Genomic DNA, 21,725 nt, shown 5'->3' on the forward strand with positions numbered 1-21,725 from the left:
CGATAAGATGGTCAATTCACCAGGGAGATATAACAATTATAAATATGTGTGAACTCAACAAGACAGCAATATATGAAACAAACACTAACAAAACTGGAGAAGTGACAGCATTACAATAATAGGAGATTTCAAAACCCCTCTTTTAATAACAGATAGAATATCCAGACATAAGATCAATGTGGAAACAGAACTTGAACAATGCTATATAGATCAAAGTGCTCTAACAGACATATACAGAACATTCCACCCAACAGCAGCAAAATAAACATTCTTCTTAAGTGCACACTCTCCAAGATAGATGACATGTTTGGTCATAAAAAAGTCTTAACAAAGTTAAGAAGACTGAAATCATACCAAGTATCTTTTTTGACCACAGTGAGATAGAACTAGAAATCAATACCAGAAAGAAAAGTGGAAAATCTGCAAATATGTGCATATTACATACTACTGAACAACCAATGAATTCAAGAAGAAATCAAGAGAAATAAAAAAATCTTGAGACAAATGAAAACAAAAATACCATATACCAAAACTTACGGGTTGCAGCAAAAGTGGTACTAAGATGGAAGTTTTTTGGCTATAAATGTCTACATTAAAAAAGAGCAAAGACCTCAAATAAGCAACCTAACTTTATACATACACACTAAGCCTACAGTTAGCAGAAGGAAGAAAATAATAAACATTAGACCAGAAACACACAAAAGAGAGAATAGAAATATTCAATGAAAGTAACAGTTGGGTTGCTGAAAAGATCAACAAAATTGACAAAGCTTTAGCTAAACTAAGAAAAAAAGGAGAGAAGACTCAAATAAAATCAGAAGTGGAAGAAGAGACATTAAAACTGATACTACAGAAATAAAAAGGATTATAAGAGATTACTATAAACAAATAACCTGCTTTTTAAAATGGCCAAAAGACTTGAATAGTTATTTCTTCAAAGAAGATATACAAATGATCACAGTTATATGAAAAGATGCTCAACATCATTAATCAACATGGGAATGCAAGTCAAAACCACATGAGACATCATGTCACACCTGTTAGAATGGCCTCTATAAGACTGTGAGAATGTGGAGAAATTGGAACCCTTGTGCACTGCTGATGGGAATATAAAATGGCGCAGCCACTATGGAAAATACTATGGAAGCTCCTCAAAAGATTAATTAACACAGGAGTTTGGGATTAACAGGTACAAACTACTATATGTAAAATACATAACCAACAAGGACATACTGTATAGCACAGGGAACTACACTCAATATTTTATAATAACCTATAAGGGAAATGAATCTGAAAAAAAAATAGATTTATATGTATAATTGAATCACTTTGCTGTATACCTGAAACTAACACAACACTGTAAATCAATTATACTTCAATTAAAAATTTTTTTTAATTAAAAAATTTAAAAATAAAACTATCCTAAGATCCAGCAATCCACTTCCAGGTATTTATCCCAAAGAATTGAAATCAGGATCTCGAAGAGATATTTGTACTCCCCCGTTCACTGCAGTATTATTCAAAATAGCTAAGTGATGGAAACAACCTAAATGTTCATTGATGGTTGAATGGATAAAGAAAATATGGTATAAACATATAATGGAACATTATAACCTTAAAAAAAAGAAGGAAATCCTGTCATATGCTACAACATGGACGTTATGCTAAGTGAAATGAAACAATCACAGAAAGACAAATATTGTATGCTTCCACTTATATGAGCTATCTATAAGGTGAGGTAGTCAAACTCATAGAAGCAGAAAGTAGAATGGTGGTTGACAGGGGTGGGAAAGGGAAATGGGGAGTTGCCATTCAGTGGTATGGAGGTTCAGCCATGCAAGATGAAAAAGATATAGAGATCTGCTCTACAATAATGTGCATATAGTTCCTAATACTATACCATAACTTAAAAATTTGTTATGTAGATTTCATGTTATGTTTTTTAATCAAAACTTTTAAAGAATGTACTAAAAAAGCTGAGACTATTTTGAAAAACTAGTAATAATTATTAAGATATGGCTTAAGTCTAGCTTTGCCAACATAAATGAAAAAAGTAATGTTTCAATGGGATGTTATAAACCCACTAAGAATAATATTTTCAAAGACTATATACTGACATGGGAAAAGTTCTGTTCATTCAGCCAGTTAACAAATACTATGTCAGACCTTGGACTGCGTGCTAAATATAAAATAATGAGCAAGGAAGATATGATACTTGCTAGTCAAGAATCTTACAGTCAAATGAGAAAGGCAAACAAAGATTACAGTGGAGATATACTTGATACAAAGGATACAAGGAGATAACTAAGTATATAGCAAGGGAGTCCTACCTCTTCTATAAGAGTCAGAGAATGTTTTGTAGGAAATGTGACATTTTAAGCTCTGATCTGAAAGATACATGGTAACTAGCCCAACAATGGTTATGGGTGGAGACATAAGCAAACTGAGGACCCAGCACATAGAAATGGCCAGGGAAGACAAGGGTGTGTGGGGAGGGAGGACATACCAAATTTTATGTATACCAAAGACCTAAATACATCTGCACAGAGTAAGACTGGAAGAATATAAAAGAAAATATTATCAGTCCCTAACTCTGGTTGTAGAATTGGAATTCTGAGTAAATTTTCATTTTTTTCTATTTTTCTTCTTTTCTATATTTCCTGAAGTAATTAATCATACATTACTGTTTACTATTTATTGATGAAAAGAGTATTATTAAAATAATACTTTACTATTTACTACATTTGGGGAAGAGGTTGTTTTTGTTTTAAATCTTAGACAAGTCTCTTAGGACCTAATTTATTCATTTGGAAAATAAGGCTAATAACATATAACTTCACAAAGTTTCTGATTTGGATCATATATGATAACGTGTAGAAAAGTGATTTTGTGGTTGTTGGACCTAACTCAGTATCAGAGCCACCAGATAAAAGGTATTAAGACAGAATTGGAGGACAGTAGATCAGGAGGATGAAATGTGGGCCTGATGAAGTTGGTGTGCTAGTTACTAACATTTTGCCACCCCGCCTCTTTAGCAGTGATGATAGTCAATGCCAATCAAGCCCGATTTTTTTTTTTTCCTCACTGAGCTTAGACCCAATCTCAGAATCCTTCTCAGCATAACTGAGACAAGTGACTCCAGGAAGTCACTTGCATAATGGCACACTACTTGAAACCTTTTGCCATCACCAGCCTTAGAATTCCAAATATGAACACAATCAATTACATAATTTTTAAAAGGTAGCTTGGTGATTAAAATGTCCTCTTTAATTTACATTTTAACTTTTAAATGCTCTATTTTCTGTTAAAAAGTACATCTTATAGCACTTCTAGAGGTTTTGATTTAGTATTTTTGTAAGCCTGTCATTTATCTGTTATACCAGAAACAGAATAATTAGGGGACTATAGCATTTTACAAGTATATTTACAGATATTTACAAATGGTCAAGTCAGATACATATACACCTTTTGACTGATTGTCACTTTTTCACAAAATGGAAAAAATGAGTTTCTTACCTTTCCTCTGGAGTGTCTACATGAAATGTTCTCTCTATAACAGTGGTCCACTGGAGACATCTGATAATAAATGTGTTTGGCTTTGGTCGTTCTGTTTTCATTAACTGGCATTCTAGAAATAAAACAAAATGTCTCTTTGAATATACTTATACTTAAACCAAGAAGTAAACAGTTGAGAAGTACAGAGTTCTATTCTAAACAAACCACTGCAACCTTACCGATTTCTATGGATCTCCACTCAAGGCTGTTTGTTCATAACCTAATTTCAGTATTCCTTTCCAATCCATCACCCATTCTGGTCACATGCTCTATTAACCAGCCAAATTGGACTATTAAACTTTCCTTAAATACATCTTGCTCTTTCCTCTATCTATACCTTTGATCCAGCTAATACTACTATTTGGAATGTTTTCCATTTATTTTACCCCTAACCATATGTAATCCCCAACAGCCAAAAGAATACCTGTCCTTCAAGTCCAGATCAAATTCTACTCCTTCCATGAAGCTTTTTATAACAACCTGGTCCTAGACTGACAATTCCCCAAGCTATATTCTCATAACATTCTCACTACATTCTCCACTCTACATTCTCATTATTTATTATTGTACCCCTCATTTTTCACTTAGCATAGAGTATCTTATATTACTATTTATCATTTTTAAGAAGGTATCCTTATCCCTACCTAGATTATAAGCCTTTGACAGTATGCACCCCCTAAAACTCTTAGTAATCTATAGTACCTAGAGCCAGTCAGTCAGAAGTGATAAATTCTGTCAGCAATTATCTATATCTAGGAAGACTTCGAAGAAAAGGAACATAGCATAGTGGCTAAAAGTATGGATTTCAACACTACTGTGCCTGGATTCAACTTTTTTTTCCTACCATTAACGATGCAAGCTTAGACAAGTCAATTAATTTCTCTGGTCTTCAAGTATTTAATGGGAAGCAGTAAGAGTACCTACATCAGAAAATTGATGTAGGGATTAATAATACATAATTGTAGTACTTAGCATGGTGTGTGACACAGAGTAAGTTTTCAATAAATGTTAGCTGCTATTATTAGGTGTACACCTGAGCTACACTCCAAAGGATATCTGGTATTGGACAACAAGAGAAAATAGGATAGGGCTGTCTGCTGACACTGCAACAGACAGTGTTGTTGAGGAAATGCACTGCACTCTCTCTCTTTAGGGGCTTTTGTCTAGTTGTGCCTTCTGCCAGGTATTCTTCCCCTCACACAACCCCACAGTTAACTCCTCACCTCCTTCAAGTCTTAAATCAATTCTAATCTTCACATTGAAGCCTACCTCAACCATGCCACTCAGTAATGAAATCTGCATCCTTTACCCAGGACACCCCAACTCCTCTTACCTGCTTTACTGTTTATTTCCCATAGCATGTTTTCATCTTTGTGCATATGAGATGACTAACTTAATATCTTTTTTATTTACTGTTTCTTCAACTAGAATATAAGCTCTACTAATATATTGTTAGCACTGAGAACTAACATATAGCACTCAATAAGCATTTTCCAAGTGAGTGAATTCTGACAGTAATAATCCAACAAGAAGGTAATTTTGATGATACAGGAAAGAGGAGAAAATTTCTGGAGCAACTTTCTTATATAGTCAAAAAGGGATAGGATTCACTAAACAAGTAGAGGGCTGGCTATAATCAGGAGTATAGAGAATTTAGTGATGCAACAGGAGAGAAGATAGGGTAAAGGAGCCCAGAGCTGGTAGAAATTATTTGCTCATTGCTTCTACTTTTCCAAGGAATTAGCATGTAAAGCCATCCTTAAGAATAAGTTTGGAAGAGGATGCACTTGGGCTCTGAGAAAAGAGAAGATATATAATAGCCTTCTAGGAGCAAACAGACTAGGGAAATATCCATGACTGCTAAACAACATTAAGGGTCCAACGGAATTTAATGATTAAGAATTTAAAGTACCACCAGGGATAATGGTTGTATATTTTTCCCCAGATAACTTCAGTTACATGGGTGCAGATGGGGAATACAAAGGATTGCATTTAAGCAAAGCTATATTTTAACTAAGTAAGTTTGAAAATGCAAGAAAGTGAAACAGAATTCAGGATGCAAGACAAGGGAGTGGTTTAGATAATCAACTAAGGAACTAAAAATGGGTAAGGAGGGAAGTGAGAACTTAGTGGTATGTAAAATAATGAAAAGGTAATAGAATTGACAGATCATAAAATCCATCGTTTCACAGTTAAATACTTAACGTTACACACTTTCTGAAACATGAATGCTAAAAAAATCAAATATAGTATGCCAATTTATATTTTTTGTTTGAAATACAAAAGTTTTAAAATACCAAAGATATTATACTAATTTACACCAATAAAGAACCACATAATTTCCCCCAACTTACTCTGCCTGTAAGGTACAGACTCAATCTGATTCTCTTTGAAGCCCATTGTTCCTTCCTGTTTCCTTCTTTATAAAATTCCTATCAAGCTTCCAGCCAATGGTTCACTATACTGTCTTGCAGATGTTTAATCAATGTTAATTTGATGTCCTAGCTAGATGAATTACTTAAAAGTTAGGAATTATGTGTACGACTCTTCCTCAGAGCACCTACAGCAGTGACAGCACATAAAGGTACACAGTAAATACCTGATGATTGAGTAATTGACCCATTGGTGTTTTTTGTTTTTGTTTTATTTTTGGCCTTGCCACGTGCCTTGTGGGAACTTAGTTCCCCAATTAGGGATCATCGAACCCGTAGCCCTTGCAGTGGAAGCACAGAGTCCTAACCACTGGAGCACCATGTAATTCCTGCCAATTGGCTTTTAATGTAAAGAATGGAGAACAGACACTTAAAAAGAGGGACAGTCCTGACAGAAATACTCGAGAGTGAACCATGGAGTAAAGGGACACAGGAAGAACAGAAAAGGAAAGAAAGAATGCCCACTCTAAGGTTCACCTATTTAAGCTTTACTTAAGTTTTCCATTGTGGTGATGTCAAAATAATTAAGATAATAGACTTTAGAATACCAGATTCAAATCTAGCCTCTATCACACACTATCAGCTATTATTACCCAAGGCAAAGTACATTAAGCCCCAAGATTTTCTCATCTTTAAAAGCACTATGAGGAATTAAAGTAAACTTTAAAAGAAGCATATTTTCAACACTACACCTAAATGAAGTTTAAATGCTATAAAGAACTTCTTAATGTTATAAATGTAAAAGCTATTTAAAAATACTATGTATGAGATTCTAAGTGGTTATTAATTACTGCAATTCATGAAAAGGAAAATAAAAGTGATTACCATTCCCAAGCAAACTACTAAAAAGTAACATTTAGAAAAGAATAAAATATTTGTATTTATGAATATAATTGTTTTGGAAAAATATTAAAATAATAATAAAATGACATAAGTGGTTATTCACACCATGCTTGTTTTGACTAAATATGCTAAGTATTCATGAATCAACAACATATACGAAATGCCAATTATGGGCCAAGCACCAGATTCTGGACATAGTAAGAAAAATGAGTAAGAAACTGTACAGGCTTACAGCATATACTAAGCTCTATTTTTAATCATTCTGTGTAATTATAAAGTAATATTCTACTAATGGTATAAAGGTTTTAATCAGGTCTTCCTGAAACCTCTAGCTAAACAAAAATGTTACATGTAATTATGGACATGAAGAATAGAAATAAACCTATATGTTTACAGGCTTCAGTATGAAATACTCTGTAAATCAATCCAACTTCTAAATAATACCCATTAGATTGAAACTATAGAAGAGAGAAGTGGCTAGCAAAAGGGAGTCCACAATATTCAAGTGACAGTCGAGTCAACATCAGAAGAGAATATCTACCACAATGCCTCAGGGGTTACTGCTGTGCATAAACAGATATAATTAAAGAGCTGAATCCAAACTCAAAACAGTTGAAACTTTAAATTACCATATTAAAATAGCTGAGCCAGTAAACAGAAGCACTTTGGGTTCTTTCATGTTAGTCATAACATGGAAACATGAACATATCATACAGTTCTCTCTAAAATGAAGAAAAATATGCCATGAAAGTTTTCAGAACATGTTGCATGTCTGAAAACACTTATTTTGAAGAGAATTCTTAAAAGGGACAGGGTTAATAAATAGGCTGGCTAATACTTCTTTAGAAGAATATTTTCCTTTTTATTATGTAAAGATTCCTAACTCAAGGTAGGACAATTTTTTTTTTAAGTAGAAATTTTGGATAGAGATTCTAAAAAGCTATTAACCAAACGATTATCTATGACTTCTGGAACAATTTAATATGCAGAAATAAAGCAAGCATTCCTAGATAAAATGTCAGGTAGGTAGGTTTTATTATATCATATCCCATGATATTTTTCTTTTTTCAAAAAATTTTTATTTTATATTGGAGTACAGTTGATTAACAATGATGCGTTAGTTACAGGTGTACAGCAAAGTGATTCAGTTATACACATAAGTATATATTCTTTTTCAAATTCTTTTCCCACTTAGATTATTACAGAATATTGAGCTGAGTTCCCTGTATTATACAGTAGGTCTTTGTTGGTTATCTATTTTAAATTTAGTACTGTGTACATGTCAATCCTGAACTCCCAATCTATCCCTACCCCCACCCCATCCATTCCCTCTGGTAACCATAAATTCATTCTCTAAGTCTGTGAGTGTTTCTGTTTTGTAAATAAGTTCATTTGTATCATTTTTTCTAGATTCCACATATCAGTGATCATATAGTAGCTCTATTCTTAGTTTTGAAAGAAACCTCCATACTGTTCTCCATAGTGCTTGTATGTTCCCACCATCAGGGTAGGAGGGCTCCCTTTTCTCCACACCCTCTCCAGCATCTATTGTTTGTAGACTTTTTAATGATGAACATTCTGACTGGTGTGAGGTGGTATCTCATTGTAGTTTTGATTTGCATTTCTCTAATACTTAGTGATGTTGAGAGTCTTTTCATGTGCCTCCTGGCCATCTGTATGTCTTCTTTGGAGAAATGTCTATTTAGGTCTTTGGCTAGTTTTTTGATTGGGTTGTTTGTTTTTTTGATATTGAGCTGCATTTGCTGTTTGTAAACTTTGGAGATTAATCCTTTGTCAGTCACATCATTTGAAAATATTTTCTCCCATTCTGTGCAAAAGCTTTTGAGTATAATTACGTTCCATTTGTTTGTTTTTCTTCCCATCACTCTGGGCAAAGGATCGAAAAAGATTTTGCTGTGATTTATGCCAAAGAGTGTTCTGCTTATGTTTTCTTCTAAGAGTTTTATAGTATCAGGTCTTACATTTAGGTCTTTAATCCATTTTGAGTTTATTTTTGTGTATGGTGTTAAAGAAATGTTCTAATTTCATTTTTGTACATGTAGCTGTCCAGTTTTCCTGGTACCATTTATTAAAGAGACTATCTTTTCTCCATTGTATACTCTTGCCTCCTTTGTCATAGATTAACTGACCACAGGCGCATGCATTTATTTGTGAGTTTTCTAACCTGTTCCATTGATCTATCTTTCTGTTTTTGTGCAGTAACATACTATTTTGATGACTGTAGCTTTGTAGTATAGTCTGAACTCAGGAAGCCTGATTCCTCCAGCTTCCTTTTTCTTTCTCAAGGTTGCTTTGGCAGGCCTTCCCTGGTAGTCCCAGTGGTTAAGACTCCATGCTCCCAATGCAGGGGGCCCCGGTTGAATCCCTAGTCAGGAAACTAGATCCTGCATGCCGCAACTAAAGATCCCGCATGCCGCAATGAAGATCCGGCATGCCGCAAGTAAAAAAGATCCTGCATGCCATAACAAAGATCTCACACATGGCAACAAAGATCCCGCATGCCGTGACTAAGACCTGGCATGGCCAAAAAATATTTAAAAAAATGATTGCTTTGGCTATCCAGGGTCTTTTTGTCTCCATACAAATTTTAACACATTATTGACTGGGGGATTTTGGCAGAAACTAATGCCTGTGGCCGGTGATTTGTTATGTAAGTGAATACTTAAACACCCACATTTGAGAAAATATCAACAACTTTTTTGCACTTAATGTATTTATTTGAAACTCTGTACATATCTTACTGAAGTATTCTAGTACTTCGTTCAAGTGTGATACACAGTATAGCAATCACCTCTGTGCAGAGGAACAGAACATCTATTACAAGATCAGAACCTACACTTTCCGGTGGCATTTTTTAGTCCTGTGGGTATTATTTCCTCTAGAACATGTTATTTTCTTTTACCTGATAGTCAACAAGGTGGATCTTTGTGGGTGGCTCTTTTAAAAATGCCACAAGAAGGACCAGGTGCAGTACTACCACTACATTCACCAGAATGGTCAGTTACACATTCTCTAGCTACTGCTAACAAAAATTGCTTGTAAGTCATTTTACTCTGTGCATTAAGGCTACAATTAATTTTAAATGCATTGAATAAACCACAATTACTCAAATAGAAGCCCACTTTCTTATACCATTTTCAAGTTTCCTGGAGGATACTGAAGTTTGCCAAATATTGACCAATCGATCAACTCCTTTCATATATTTATTATACTCTAATATACAAGTGGGCTTAGTTATCTGATGACCAGTCCTCCTGTCTTCCTTTCCTGTAGATGCTATGGAGGTGTCATGAATTGTTGTCACCAGGCGGACTAACCTCTTGTCTTTCCATATAAGAATAACGTCTCCCTTCCATGTGAATGTCATTTCTCCCCTCTGTAGATTTTTAGATTTCTCCTTTAATTGGTTTGGTAGACCAGGATTCTCTCTTATAGTCCCACAAATTCTGGTTTTATTTTTCAACAACATTTCAGATGTGGACACACTGTTGTAATAACTGTCTTGGTAAATATGGTGCCACGAACAAAGATAAGGTTGTAGGACTGATAATATTGTTTCTTGCAATTTCTTTCCTTCACCTGTGTAAATCTCAAGTTTGCATATATATCAGTTTCACATTTGCTATCCATCCTGACCAAAATTCCATATTTTGTACATTTTCCAGGATTATAGGTTTTGAATCTAAATCATGCTCTCCACAAGTGATGGCTCTTGTTTGGGTATACAGATGGAAAATAATCCAGAAGAGGTTTAACTTTTGAAATTCTGTCTGCAGGAAGCAGAGTTTCCAAGCTACCATTAAAGTGAAGAAATATCATTATTTGTTCCAAACTTCTTCTCATCATAATCTTTGGAAAGATAGGTGTTTCAAGTAAGGGATCAATCAACCAATATTCTTTCCAGTGTGACTTTATTTGTCCCATCAAAATTATTAATCCAAGAAACTTCTTCATGTCACTATTGGTTACATCACTCCATTTTAAAGCCTTCTCATACTTCTTATATGATTTTTCATTCTGTTCATGATACAACTTTCTTTGAGAAGCAACCAACTTGAAAAAGTCCTTACCAAAAATTAATTCTGTTATTTCACTAACACTTTGCAGGTTATTACATTCAATACTTACACCTGACACATCTGTAAAGTCTTCTAATTTCATGAAATGTTATCTTCAATCCACTTCTGTAGAAGCAAAGGAGCATTCTCCAGCACAGTGGGTTTCATTTTCACTTTCCGAATCAGAATCAATTGCTAAGGTTTTTTATCTTTTTGTTGGTATAATATTCACACTGTCTGAATCAGAACTATATTCTGAAGAACGATCATCTTCTGAGACAGTAGTATATATGACACTTGGACAATCAGAGAAATTTCGGTGCATGAAATTCACCCACAAATTCTTCTTCACTCAAAATTTCACGATGCTTCATTTTTGAAAATTTTATGGTAATAAACTTGTGTTGATAATATACACAAGGTTAGAACAAAAATCTAACAGAGCAAAATGTAAATACTAATGACAATCGTTAAGTTGTAAAATGAACCCTTGATCAACTTTAGGCTTCTAACAACTTCCCCCAGTGATATTAATTGCATTACTCTCTAAAAACGTATTGATACATCTCCAGTCAATAATGTTCGGGTAACAAAACACGTACTGATATGTCTCCAGTCTATAATGTGTTATGATTTTTTTGTTCTAGTTTGGTAAAAAATGGTAGTTTGATAGGGATTGTATTGAATCTGTTGATTGCCTTGGGTACTATAGTCATTTTGACAATATTTGTTCTTCCAATCCAAGAACATGGTGTATCTCTCCATCTATTTGTGTCATCTTTGATTTCTTTCATCAGCATCTTACAGTTTTCAGAGTACAGGTCTTTCGCCTCCTTAGGTAAGTTTATTCCTAGGTATTTTATTCATTTTGATGCATTGGTAAATGGGATTGTTTCATTAATTTCTCTTCCTCATCTTTCGATGTTAATGTATAGAAATGCAATAGATTTCTGTGTACAAATTTTGTATCCTGCAACTTTACCAAATTCATTGAAGAGCTCTAGTACTTTTCTGGTGGCATCTTTAGGATTCTCTATGTATAGTATCATGTCATCTGTGAAGAGTGACAGTTTTACTTCTTCTTTTCCAATCTGGATTCCTTTTATTTCTTTTTCTTCTCTGATTGCCCTGCCTAGGACTTCCAAAACTATGTTGAATTGCAGTGGTGAAAGTGGACATCCTTGTCTTGTTCCTGATCTGTGAGGAAATGCTTTCAGTTTTTCACCATTGAGTATGATGTTAGCTGTAGGTTTGTCATATAAGGCCTTTATTATGTTGAGGTATATTCCCTCTAGGCCCACTTTCTATAGAGTTTTTATCATAAATGGGTGTTGAATCTTGTCAAAAGCTTTTTCTGCATCTATTGAGATGATCATATATGGTTCAATTTGTTGCTGTGGTGTATCATACTAACTGATTTGAGGACACTGAAAAATCCTTGCATCCCTTGGATAAATCCCACTTGATCATGGTGTATAATCCTTTTAATGTATTGTCAGATTTGGATTGCTAGTACTTTTGTTCAGGATTTTTGCATCTATGTTCATCAGTGATATTGGGCTGTAATTTTTTGTGTGTGTGTGTGGTCTCTTTGTCTGGTTTTGATATCAGGATGACGAGTTAGAATGAGTTAGGGAGTGTTCCGTCCTCTGCAATTTTTTGGAATAGTTTCAGAAGGATACGTGTTACCTCTTCTCTAAATGTTTGATAGAATTTGCCTGTGAAGGCATTTAGTCCTGGACTTTTGCTTGTTGGGAGTTTTTAAAACAGTTTCAATTTCAGTACTTGCAATTGGTCTGGTCATACTTTCTGTTTCTTCCTGGTTCAGTTTTAGGAGATTGTACCTTTCTAATAATGTGTCCATTTCTTCTAGGTTATCCATTTCTTTGGCATATAGTTGCTTCTAGTAGTCTCTTAAGATCCTCTGTATTTCTTTGGTGTCCATTGTAACTTCTCCTTTTTCATTTCTAACTTTATTGATTTGAGCCCTCTCCCCTTTTTTCTTGATGAGTCTGGCTAAAGGTCTATTAATTTTGTTCACCTTTTCAAAGAACCAGCTTTTAGTTTCACTGACCTATTATTGTCTTTGTCTCTATTTCATTTATTTCTGCTCTGATCTTTATGATTTCTTTCCTTCTACTAGCTTTGGGTTTTGTTTGTTTTTCTTTCTCTAGTTGCTTTAGGTATAAGGCTAGGTTGCTTATGAGAGATTTTTCTTGTTTCCTGAGGTAAGAGTGTATTGCTATAAACTTCCCTCTTAGAACTGCTTTTACTGTGTCCCATAGGTTTCTGATCGTCATGCTTTTGTTTTCATTTGTCTCTAGGTATTTTTTGATTTTCTATTTGATTTCTTCAGTGATCTATTGGTTGTTTCGTAGGATATTGTTTAGCCTCCATGTGTTTACTTATTTTACACTTTTCTTCCTGTAGTTGATCTCTAATCTCATACCACTGTTGTCAGAAGAGATGCTTGATATAATTTCAATTTTCTTGAATTTTCCAAGTCTCGCTTTGTGACCCAGCATGTGAATAATCCTGGAGAATGTTCCATGTGCTCTTGAGAAGAATGTGTAATCTGCTGTTTTTGGATAGAATGCTCTATAAATATCAGTTAAGTCCATCTGGTCTAATGTGTCATTTAAGGCCTGTGTTTCCTTATTGATTTTCTGTCTGGATGATCTGTCCACTGATGAAAGCGGGGTATTAAAGCCCACCACTATTATTGTGTTACTGTCAATTTCTCCTTTTATGGCTGTATTTGCCTTATATATTGAGGTGCTCCTGTGTTGGGTGCATATATATTATCAATTGTTATATCTTCTTCTTGGATTGATCCCTTGATCACTAGGTAGTGTCCTTCTTGTCTCACCTTTAAAGTCTACTTTGTCTGATATGAGTATTGCTACTCCAGCTTTTTTTTGATTTCCATTTGCATGGAATATCTTTTTCCATCCTGTCACTTTCAGTTTGTATGTGTCCCTAGATCTGAAGTGGGTCTCTTGTAGATAGCATATATATGGGTCTTGCTTTTGTATCCATTCGGCCAGTCTATGTCTTTTGGTTGGAGCATTTAATCCATTTACGTTTAAGGTAATTATCAACATGTACGTTCTTAATGCCATTTCGTTAACTGTTTGGGGTTTGTTTTTGTACGTCTTTTTTCTTCCCTTACTCTTTTGTTCTCTTCCCTTGTGAGCTGATGACTAATTTTAGTGTTGTGTTTGGATTCCTTTTTCTTTTTTGTGTGTGTATCTACTGTAGATTTTTGATTTGTGATTATCATGAGGTTTTGATAGAGCATTCTATATATAAACAAGACTGTTTTAAGTTGCTGGTCTTTCAACTTCAAATGCATTTCTAATCGTCTGCATTTGTGCTCTCTTCTCACAATTCCTGGTTTTGATATCATATTTGTGTGTGGATAATTTCCTACCTTTACTGTGTGCTTGCATTTACCAAAGAGCTTTTCCATATGGAATTTTTTCATCTCTAGTTTTGGCCTTTTCTTTTCTGTCTAGAAAAGTTTATTTAGCATTTGTTGCAAAGCTGGTCTGGTGGTGCTGAATTATCTTAGCTTTTGGTTGTCTGTAAAGCTTTTGATTTCTCTGTCGAATCTGAATGACAGCCTTGCTGGGTAGAGTATCCTTGGTTGCAGGTTCTTCCCTTTCATCACTTTAAACATATCATGCCACTCCCTTCTGGCCTGCAGAGTTTCTGCTGAGAAATCAGCTGATAACCTTATGGGAGTTCCCTTGTATGTTATTTGTTGCTCTTCCCTTGTTGCTTTTAATATTTTTTCTTTGTATTTAATTTTTGTCAGTTTGATTACTATGCATCTTGGCGTGTTGCTCCTTGGGTTTGTCCTGCCTGGGACTCTCTACACTTCCTGGACTTGGGTGACTGTTTCCTTTCCCATGTTTGGGAAGTTTTCCACTATTATCTCTTCCAGTATTTTCTCAGGTCCTTTCTCTCTCTCTTCTTCTTCTGGGACCCCTATAATGCAAATGTTCGTGCATCTGACATTGTCCCAGCGGTCTCAGGCTGTCTTCATTTCTTTTCACTCTTTTTTCTTTATTCTTGTCTGCAGCAGTGATTTCCACCATTCTGTCTTCCAGCTCACTTATCCATTCCTCTGCCTCACTTATTCTGCTACTGTTTCCTTCTAGTGTATTTTTTTATTTCAGATATTGTATTGTTCATCTGTTTGTTTGTTCCTTAGTTCGTCTACGTTTCTGTATCTTCTCAAGCCATGCCTCCATTTTTTCTTGAGATCCTGGATCATCTTTACTACCATTATTCTGAATTATTTTACGGGTAGGTGATATTTTTCAATAAAGTTTTTGTTACACCAGTATTTAAATTAAATAGATACACTAGCTACACTCACCTGACCAAGTTAAGCTCTAAGCTGAATTTCAAACATCCTATTTACTTTTAGACCACTCTGAACCACAGATGACCAGTTTCATTCAAAGCTGTAATTACTCTGTAAACCTGAAAGCCAAATAAATAGAGGAAATGCAAGATGCAAAATCAAGAAAATACATACCAAAAAAATTTTTAGACATCACCTGTTCAGATTTTATTTAAAAGATTAGGTTTTATTTCAAATGCTTTAACCCTTTAAGTGCTAACTATATTCTTTTAAAAATAGTTCCACTAACATCCAATGTGAAAAACAAACACATAATAATAGATTCTATTTATAATTAAATCACAAAATTAAACAATGCTCTTTAAGTTATAATGACCATAAAGAGAGTTTATTTTTAAGGCCCCAGATATAATACTATTACAGATATTCTTTAAAAGAGGGAAAAAACATTTCTTTCTTTTATTTAAAGGTTTTATTATCCAGGGAGCAAAAAAGCATAGCACCCAATTAAGACTCAACACATCAACCTTAAAGAGATTTATTAATTCCACTGAGGGGATAATAGCTTAGGTGTGGCAGATACCCTGGTAGAGAGCAAGATCAGTAGAGGATATGTGTACTGCAATCACTATGTACCAGGGCACTGCACTGATTAGAGGTTTCTAAATGTTAATTTCATGTGCAGGCCAAACCTAAGAGCTGTTATGTTATTATCCTCCACATTATAAATGAAAGAATTGAGACTGAAAGTAGCTAAATAACTTGCTCACAAACACATAGCTTGTAAGCAACTGTATAAGGATTTACCTGAGGTCTGTCTGAATCCACATTCCATGCTCATCTGGAAAGAATACACTGCTAGGAAAACTGCCTTTAAAAAAAATCTGCAGATGAAAAGCCCTATCTGTTCCCTCCTCTGTGCCTTCCCCATACCTTCCTGTGCCTGACTGTTCTCCCTTCTGTGACATCCTTTCTTCTGCAAAGAAATCCAGGCTTTCATCTGATAACAATGTTTGAAGAGGGAGGTGGGCCCCAATGTATTTGCTCCTGGCTCTGAACACACCATAGGGATGGTTAGCGATGAGGATTACCCTTCGTAGGATACTGTTGCTGCCACTTTTTGTTTCTCCAAGTAGGCATGTAAGGGAAAGGTGGATTCAAATGAGGAACAGAAGAGAAAGAACGCAGCAAGGAGGGCAGCAGAGCATCCGGATGTTTTCACTGCTGGATCTCACAAACTGCAATACCAGTAAAGCTAGCGGTAATAAAAATTTTCAATTACTAATGATAGAAAAGTGACTCCCAAACTTGCATTGGTCCAGCTGCATGTTTCTAGTGTTTGGGTCTGAATCATTTACCTATTACCCAGAGTCAACATATCCTTCTCCATATAAGGAAATAGAAGAAAAAAAAAAGTTATTTTATAAAATACAAAATTCTATACAAGAGGGGAGTAAGACTGGGTCACTAACATTATTTCCACTCTAGGAGATGTTTTCACTTTATGATACATATTTCAAATTCTGACATTTTAATTATCATAAATCTTACTTCTTTGGTTTTAACATGGATACTACTTGTGGATTTAAACTGTATTTGAAATCACAACATGTTAACGTGAACTTCTCCTAATATGTTTTTCTTTAATGAATATGGTAACCACAGATACCACCATTTACCAAAAGTACATTTAGAGCCAACACTTTCCCCATCAACATATCTCCATCTTGTTGGTCCACCATATCCTGCTTCTAATTAATCAAACAAATACTTCAAGAGTCTTCTAGAACAACTGTTCTCTGCATACCCTCCACATACTTGAAATTTCAGGTAAAAATACACTGTGGTCACTGTGGGACAATGTTTAAGATAATGAAAATGACATGAGGCATTTCCTAACAGAGCTGTAAGAGTCATGTAAACATCTAATATACCATTAGGCAAGCTATTTTTTGGTTCTTCTTTTTGTTTGTTTGTTTTGCAATACAATAGACATTAGAGTACAGTAAGCTATTTTCTCTACTTACCTGTATGTCTGAAAATTTTTACGATAAGAAGTCAAAAACAGAAACTCCTTCCAAAATACTACTAGATTCTTTCCTCAAAGTATGTACCAAAAATGTCCAAGGAAATTATTTTTTAAAAATAAAGTGTATATTTGAATACCTAAAATAAAGACCCTTCTAGTGAATTAAACTCATTGAACACAAGTTAAACTTCAGAATATTTCATTGGGCATTGAAGTTTAAAGGTATCACTACTAGAATAATCAATTTATTTTGTATCAACTTTAATTTACAACTTAAATACCTCAAGCTTCCATGTATCAATGTGACAATTTCTACTCATCTTCATAGTTGCTTATCAATGCATACCAGGGTTAACAAATAATAAATATACACATAGAGCAAGATGCACATGTATTGAATGCTGCTTTCCTTCCCTTTAAAAGACATTATTTACAAGAGTGGTCTTTGTTACATATTCCTTAACCATTTAGCTAAGTTGTGGTTTCTACCAGTCTCCTGAAATCTTCTCATCAAATACATTTTCCTTTTTCTCATTTTCACTTCTTTGCTGCCTCTGATGCTCCTGGCTCCCTACCTGTGAGTCACTCTCCCAGGCCCCCATGACACAGACTTGCCTGATTTTACCTGCAACTCTCTGACCATTCATTAATCTTCTTTCTTAAGGATTCTTCCTTAGAACTGAGCTGCTCCCTTATGCTGAGAACTTTGTGTTATGCTTTTCTTTAATGATAATTTTATCCTTAGTAAATTTAGATATTCATTAAACAAATATTTACTGTGTGCTCATAGCATGCCTGACAACAAGCCAGGCACTGGAAATACAGCAGTGAAGAAAACAAAGTCCTTATTTTTCATAAAGCTTATATTTTACTGAGGAGATAAGTGGTCAAACAATAAACAATTAAAACAATTTATAACATAATAGATGATAATAAGTACTATGAAGAAAAATTATGCAGGGCAACAAGTTAAAATGACAGGGAAGGTGGTACTATTTTAGAAAGACTATTTAGAAAGGGTATTCCTTAATGAAATGGGCAACCAATGCAGACATCTGTGGAAAGAGTGATCTGGGTTGAAGGAACAGTAAGAGCAAAGACCCACAGTTGGAGAGAGCCCACAGACATGTCTGAGAAATGGCAAGTCCAGTGTGACTGGAGTAAAGTAAGTTGTGGGTGTGGTAGAAGATGAGATCAAAAAGACCTTCAATGACCTGGTAAGGACTTTGGATGTCATTCTGCAGAGTCTCTCTCATGGCTCTGCCACAATTATCACCTGACGTTTGATGACTCTTAAACCTGCCCCTCTAGTGCCAGCCTTTCCATCGAGCTCCATTTCCATATGGCAAAACTGGCATCTCTCTTTTGAGGACCTATTATTCCTCATTCTCAACATATCTAAAAGGGTGTTTCTTTTAATCTTCCAAACTGAAAATTACAACGTCCACACAATGTTTCCATTCATTTTATTTCTGTATCACCTTCCTAATCATCCAAGAAACACATCCTCAGTCGTCTTGGATTCTCCTTCAACCCAGTCTGCAACATTCACTGTAACAGTTCTTTTGTAACAAATCATCCCTTCTTTTCACTGCTAACACCCAACCAGAGAATTTATTACCAAAATCTGGATCCCTGAAATGGCCTCCTGGATGGTCTCCCTTTCTCCAGCCTTCTCTCCCTGTCCAAGTTGTCCTACATACTATTAGCCTGATTAGTCTTACTCAAACTCATTTAAAAAGTTTCAACCCAGCCATAAACAGGTCTCTGCCTCTTTGTAACAGTACAAAAATACTTAATTTATAATTTAGTTTGATACACTGCAAGCCAAATGAACAGCATACATTGGGATAATCTGCTCATTCATCTCTAGCAGAATAGAAAAAAAAAATCTCATCTTTGCCAACTTAGGTCAATAGGGAAACTATGCTTTCCATTATATATTTCTCCAAAATTCATTCTTTTTCAATAAATAACTACTAAGTCTTTATTTTAGCATATTATTAGCAGCTTAACCACAACATTAAGATATTACATGCATTATTTCTCACTTAATTCTCCCAATAAAGTTCTAAAGTATTTTCATCATTTCCATTTCACAAATAGAAAAAAGAAAATGAAAGCTGTCTGATTTTTAAGTCACTTGTTCAAAATCATCAAGTCATTAAGGTTGTAAAGCTGAGTCTCTGATCCAGGCTTTCTAGCTCTAAATTCTTGGATCTTCTTAGTATGTCACATATTGTTTTAGGAATGTTAGCTGCTTATAAGAGAGAAGGAAAGGTTTATTTATTTATAACAAGCTGTATTTATATACTTCACTTTCAAGTGTTCTGCAATACTAAAGTGATAGAAACAGGTGACATGCAGAGTACTGAAACAGTTTTCCCCCAAAGAAAACTGGCCAAAGTTACATTGGAAAAATGTCTTTCTGTCAATATTAGATTATTGATACAAAGCTGAGAGCACATTTGAAATATTTATTGACCAAAATGTTAAAAACGTAACATGAATTAACATGTAACTAGAGTTATCGGAATCGTAACTTCTTCAGGTTTGTCAATCTAAGCCAACATTGTTGATTCCTTAGTCATGTAAAATAATCTAGCTATAAGAATAGAGAGCCATTAGCAGAAAAACCGTAGAAATGTAAGTTCCTAAAGGCACAGAAATCCCAAAGAATTTAGGAGGTAAGAGTAGATCTGCAAATAATACCGTTTAACAAAAATATTTTAACAAAATGTCCTATTTCCATAGGACGATTGTAAAGCTCAAAGGAAACAACGCAAATGGAATAATGTTATACAGAATTATATATTTTAATTACTTTATAAGAATATCCTATAGAGACAGAAACTTTATCAGTGTGCTTTTGGAAGCAATAACTGTTGCTGGTTGGATGATTCAATTAGCATGAACTATTCTGGCATGTTTCAAAAGCACTGCCATTTTAAAACATTAAAAATGTCTAAAAATGCAACCATAGTAATAGTGCACGGGTTGGGGGTGAGGGAGAAAGACAATGACAAATTGGTCCAAAAGGACACTGAGACTTCATAGTTGGAAGACCATTGTGCTGACAATTAGTAACAGGAAGCAGAGCACAAAACAAATGAATGAAAAAAGCTGAACTTGCAATGAAAGACCTTATTATAGTGCAGAAACATTATTGTAATAAAGGGGCAATGTACTCTCCTCCATAAAACTTTCAAACAGGCACCCTTGCCTCTTTTTTCATGCTCTGCATTTCATTTTTTCATTAGCATCTGCTTGATTATGTATTATTTCCAACCCCAAAGAATGCCTCTCTATCCTTCCTAAATTCCAAGGCTTAAAGGTCCTTCCCCTGACTGTGGCCTTGAGCCTCATTTAACTTTATTCAAAATATAACAAATGCTTTAAAATAGCATAAAGATATAGGGGGAAAAACAGAAAGGCAGCGATTTAGTATATAACTGCAGTGGGATAAAAAATGTGTCCCTCAAATCTAGTTTGTTAAAAATGCAATGATAATATAATACGTACTAATATCCGATGATTCTGTCTCTAAAAATTAGTGTTTCTCCTATGACTTCTTTGATATAATTGGAAGAAGAAGGCTGAAATCTTCACCTACTAAATTCTCTGCATTAAGCTTCAGTTTCCTTAAATGGAAATATCCAAAAGCTCTGAAATATATTTTCATATACTAGTTGAGAATGACAAGATTTGATCTATGATGCTAACATATAATCTAGTCTAGGGGCATGGAAAGCCCACACCTTCTGAACTGCCTATGCAGACCCTACAGCAGCCAGAAGCTGCTTTCAGCACCCTGAAGACCCTACAGCAGCCAGAGATGTTTTAGTTAAGCAGTGGTGTGATAAAAGCACTGGCCTTGACACCTGAAAGCTGTGGGTTTAGCTTTCAGTTCCAAAGTTCATTAGATGCACGACCACTGGCAAATTCTATGAGCCCAGTTTCCCTAGCTATAAAATAGAGATATTATGTATCCTGAAAAAATGTCAGCAGGACTAGTAATATACATATAAAGTGCATAGCACACAGGTGCTCAACAAGTGGTTATTATTATTATTACTTCTCAATAGACTGAATGTTCCAAGAAATTATTATCTGCTGCTGATAGGCAAATCATTGACTTCTAGAAGAAAAGACTTCAGAGATTCTTCATTCCAACTCCTTCTCATCACAGATGATAAAACACCAGGGTGGTGAAGTGACTGGCCCAATATTACATAATAAATTTCTATCAAATAATCAGCCACCTGGCTACCACCTCCATGCTTGTCCCTCTGCTGTAGTATAAATAAATTTCACAGTTAAATAAAATATACCTCTTGAGAACAATGACAGTCTGCTATTAACCTACTGTTAATAATACTTGACATCTAACGAAGTTTTTGTGGTACTGAATA

At 34.8% G+C, this 21,725-nt stretch overlaps 1 protein-coding gene across 9 annotated transcripts in view; it reads right to left on the reverse strand.

Moving 5' to 3' along the window:
- Window positions 1-21,725, reverse strand: part of AKT3 (AKT serine/threonine kinase 3) — a 397,034-nt gene that overhangs the window by 218,431 nt on the left and 156,878 nt on the right. For all 9 annotated transcript variants that reach the window (XM_059996875.1, XM_059996910.1, XM_069540071.1 and 6 more), the window contains one exon: window positions 3,517-3,628. In XM_059996875.1, coding sequence (XP_059852858.1) covers window positions 3,517-3,628 — 112 coding nt within the window. The remainder of the gene's footprint in view (window positions 1-3,516; window positions 3,629-21,725) is intronic.

Source organism: Delphinus delphis, chromosome 1 (genome assembly GCF_949987515.2).
Source record: "Delphinus delphis chromosome 1, mDelDel1.2, whole genome shotgun sequence".
NCBI lineage: Eukaryota > Metazoa > Chordata > Mammalia > Artiodactyla > Delphinidae > Delphinus > Delphinus delphis.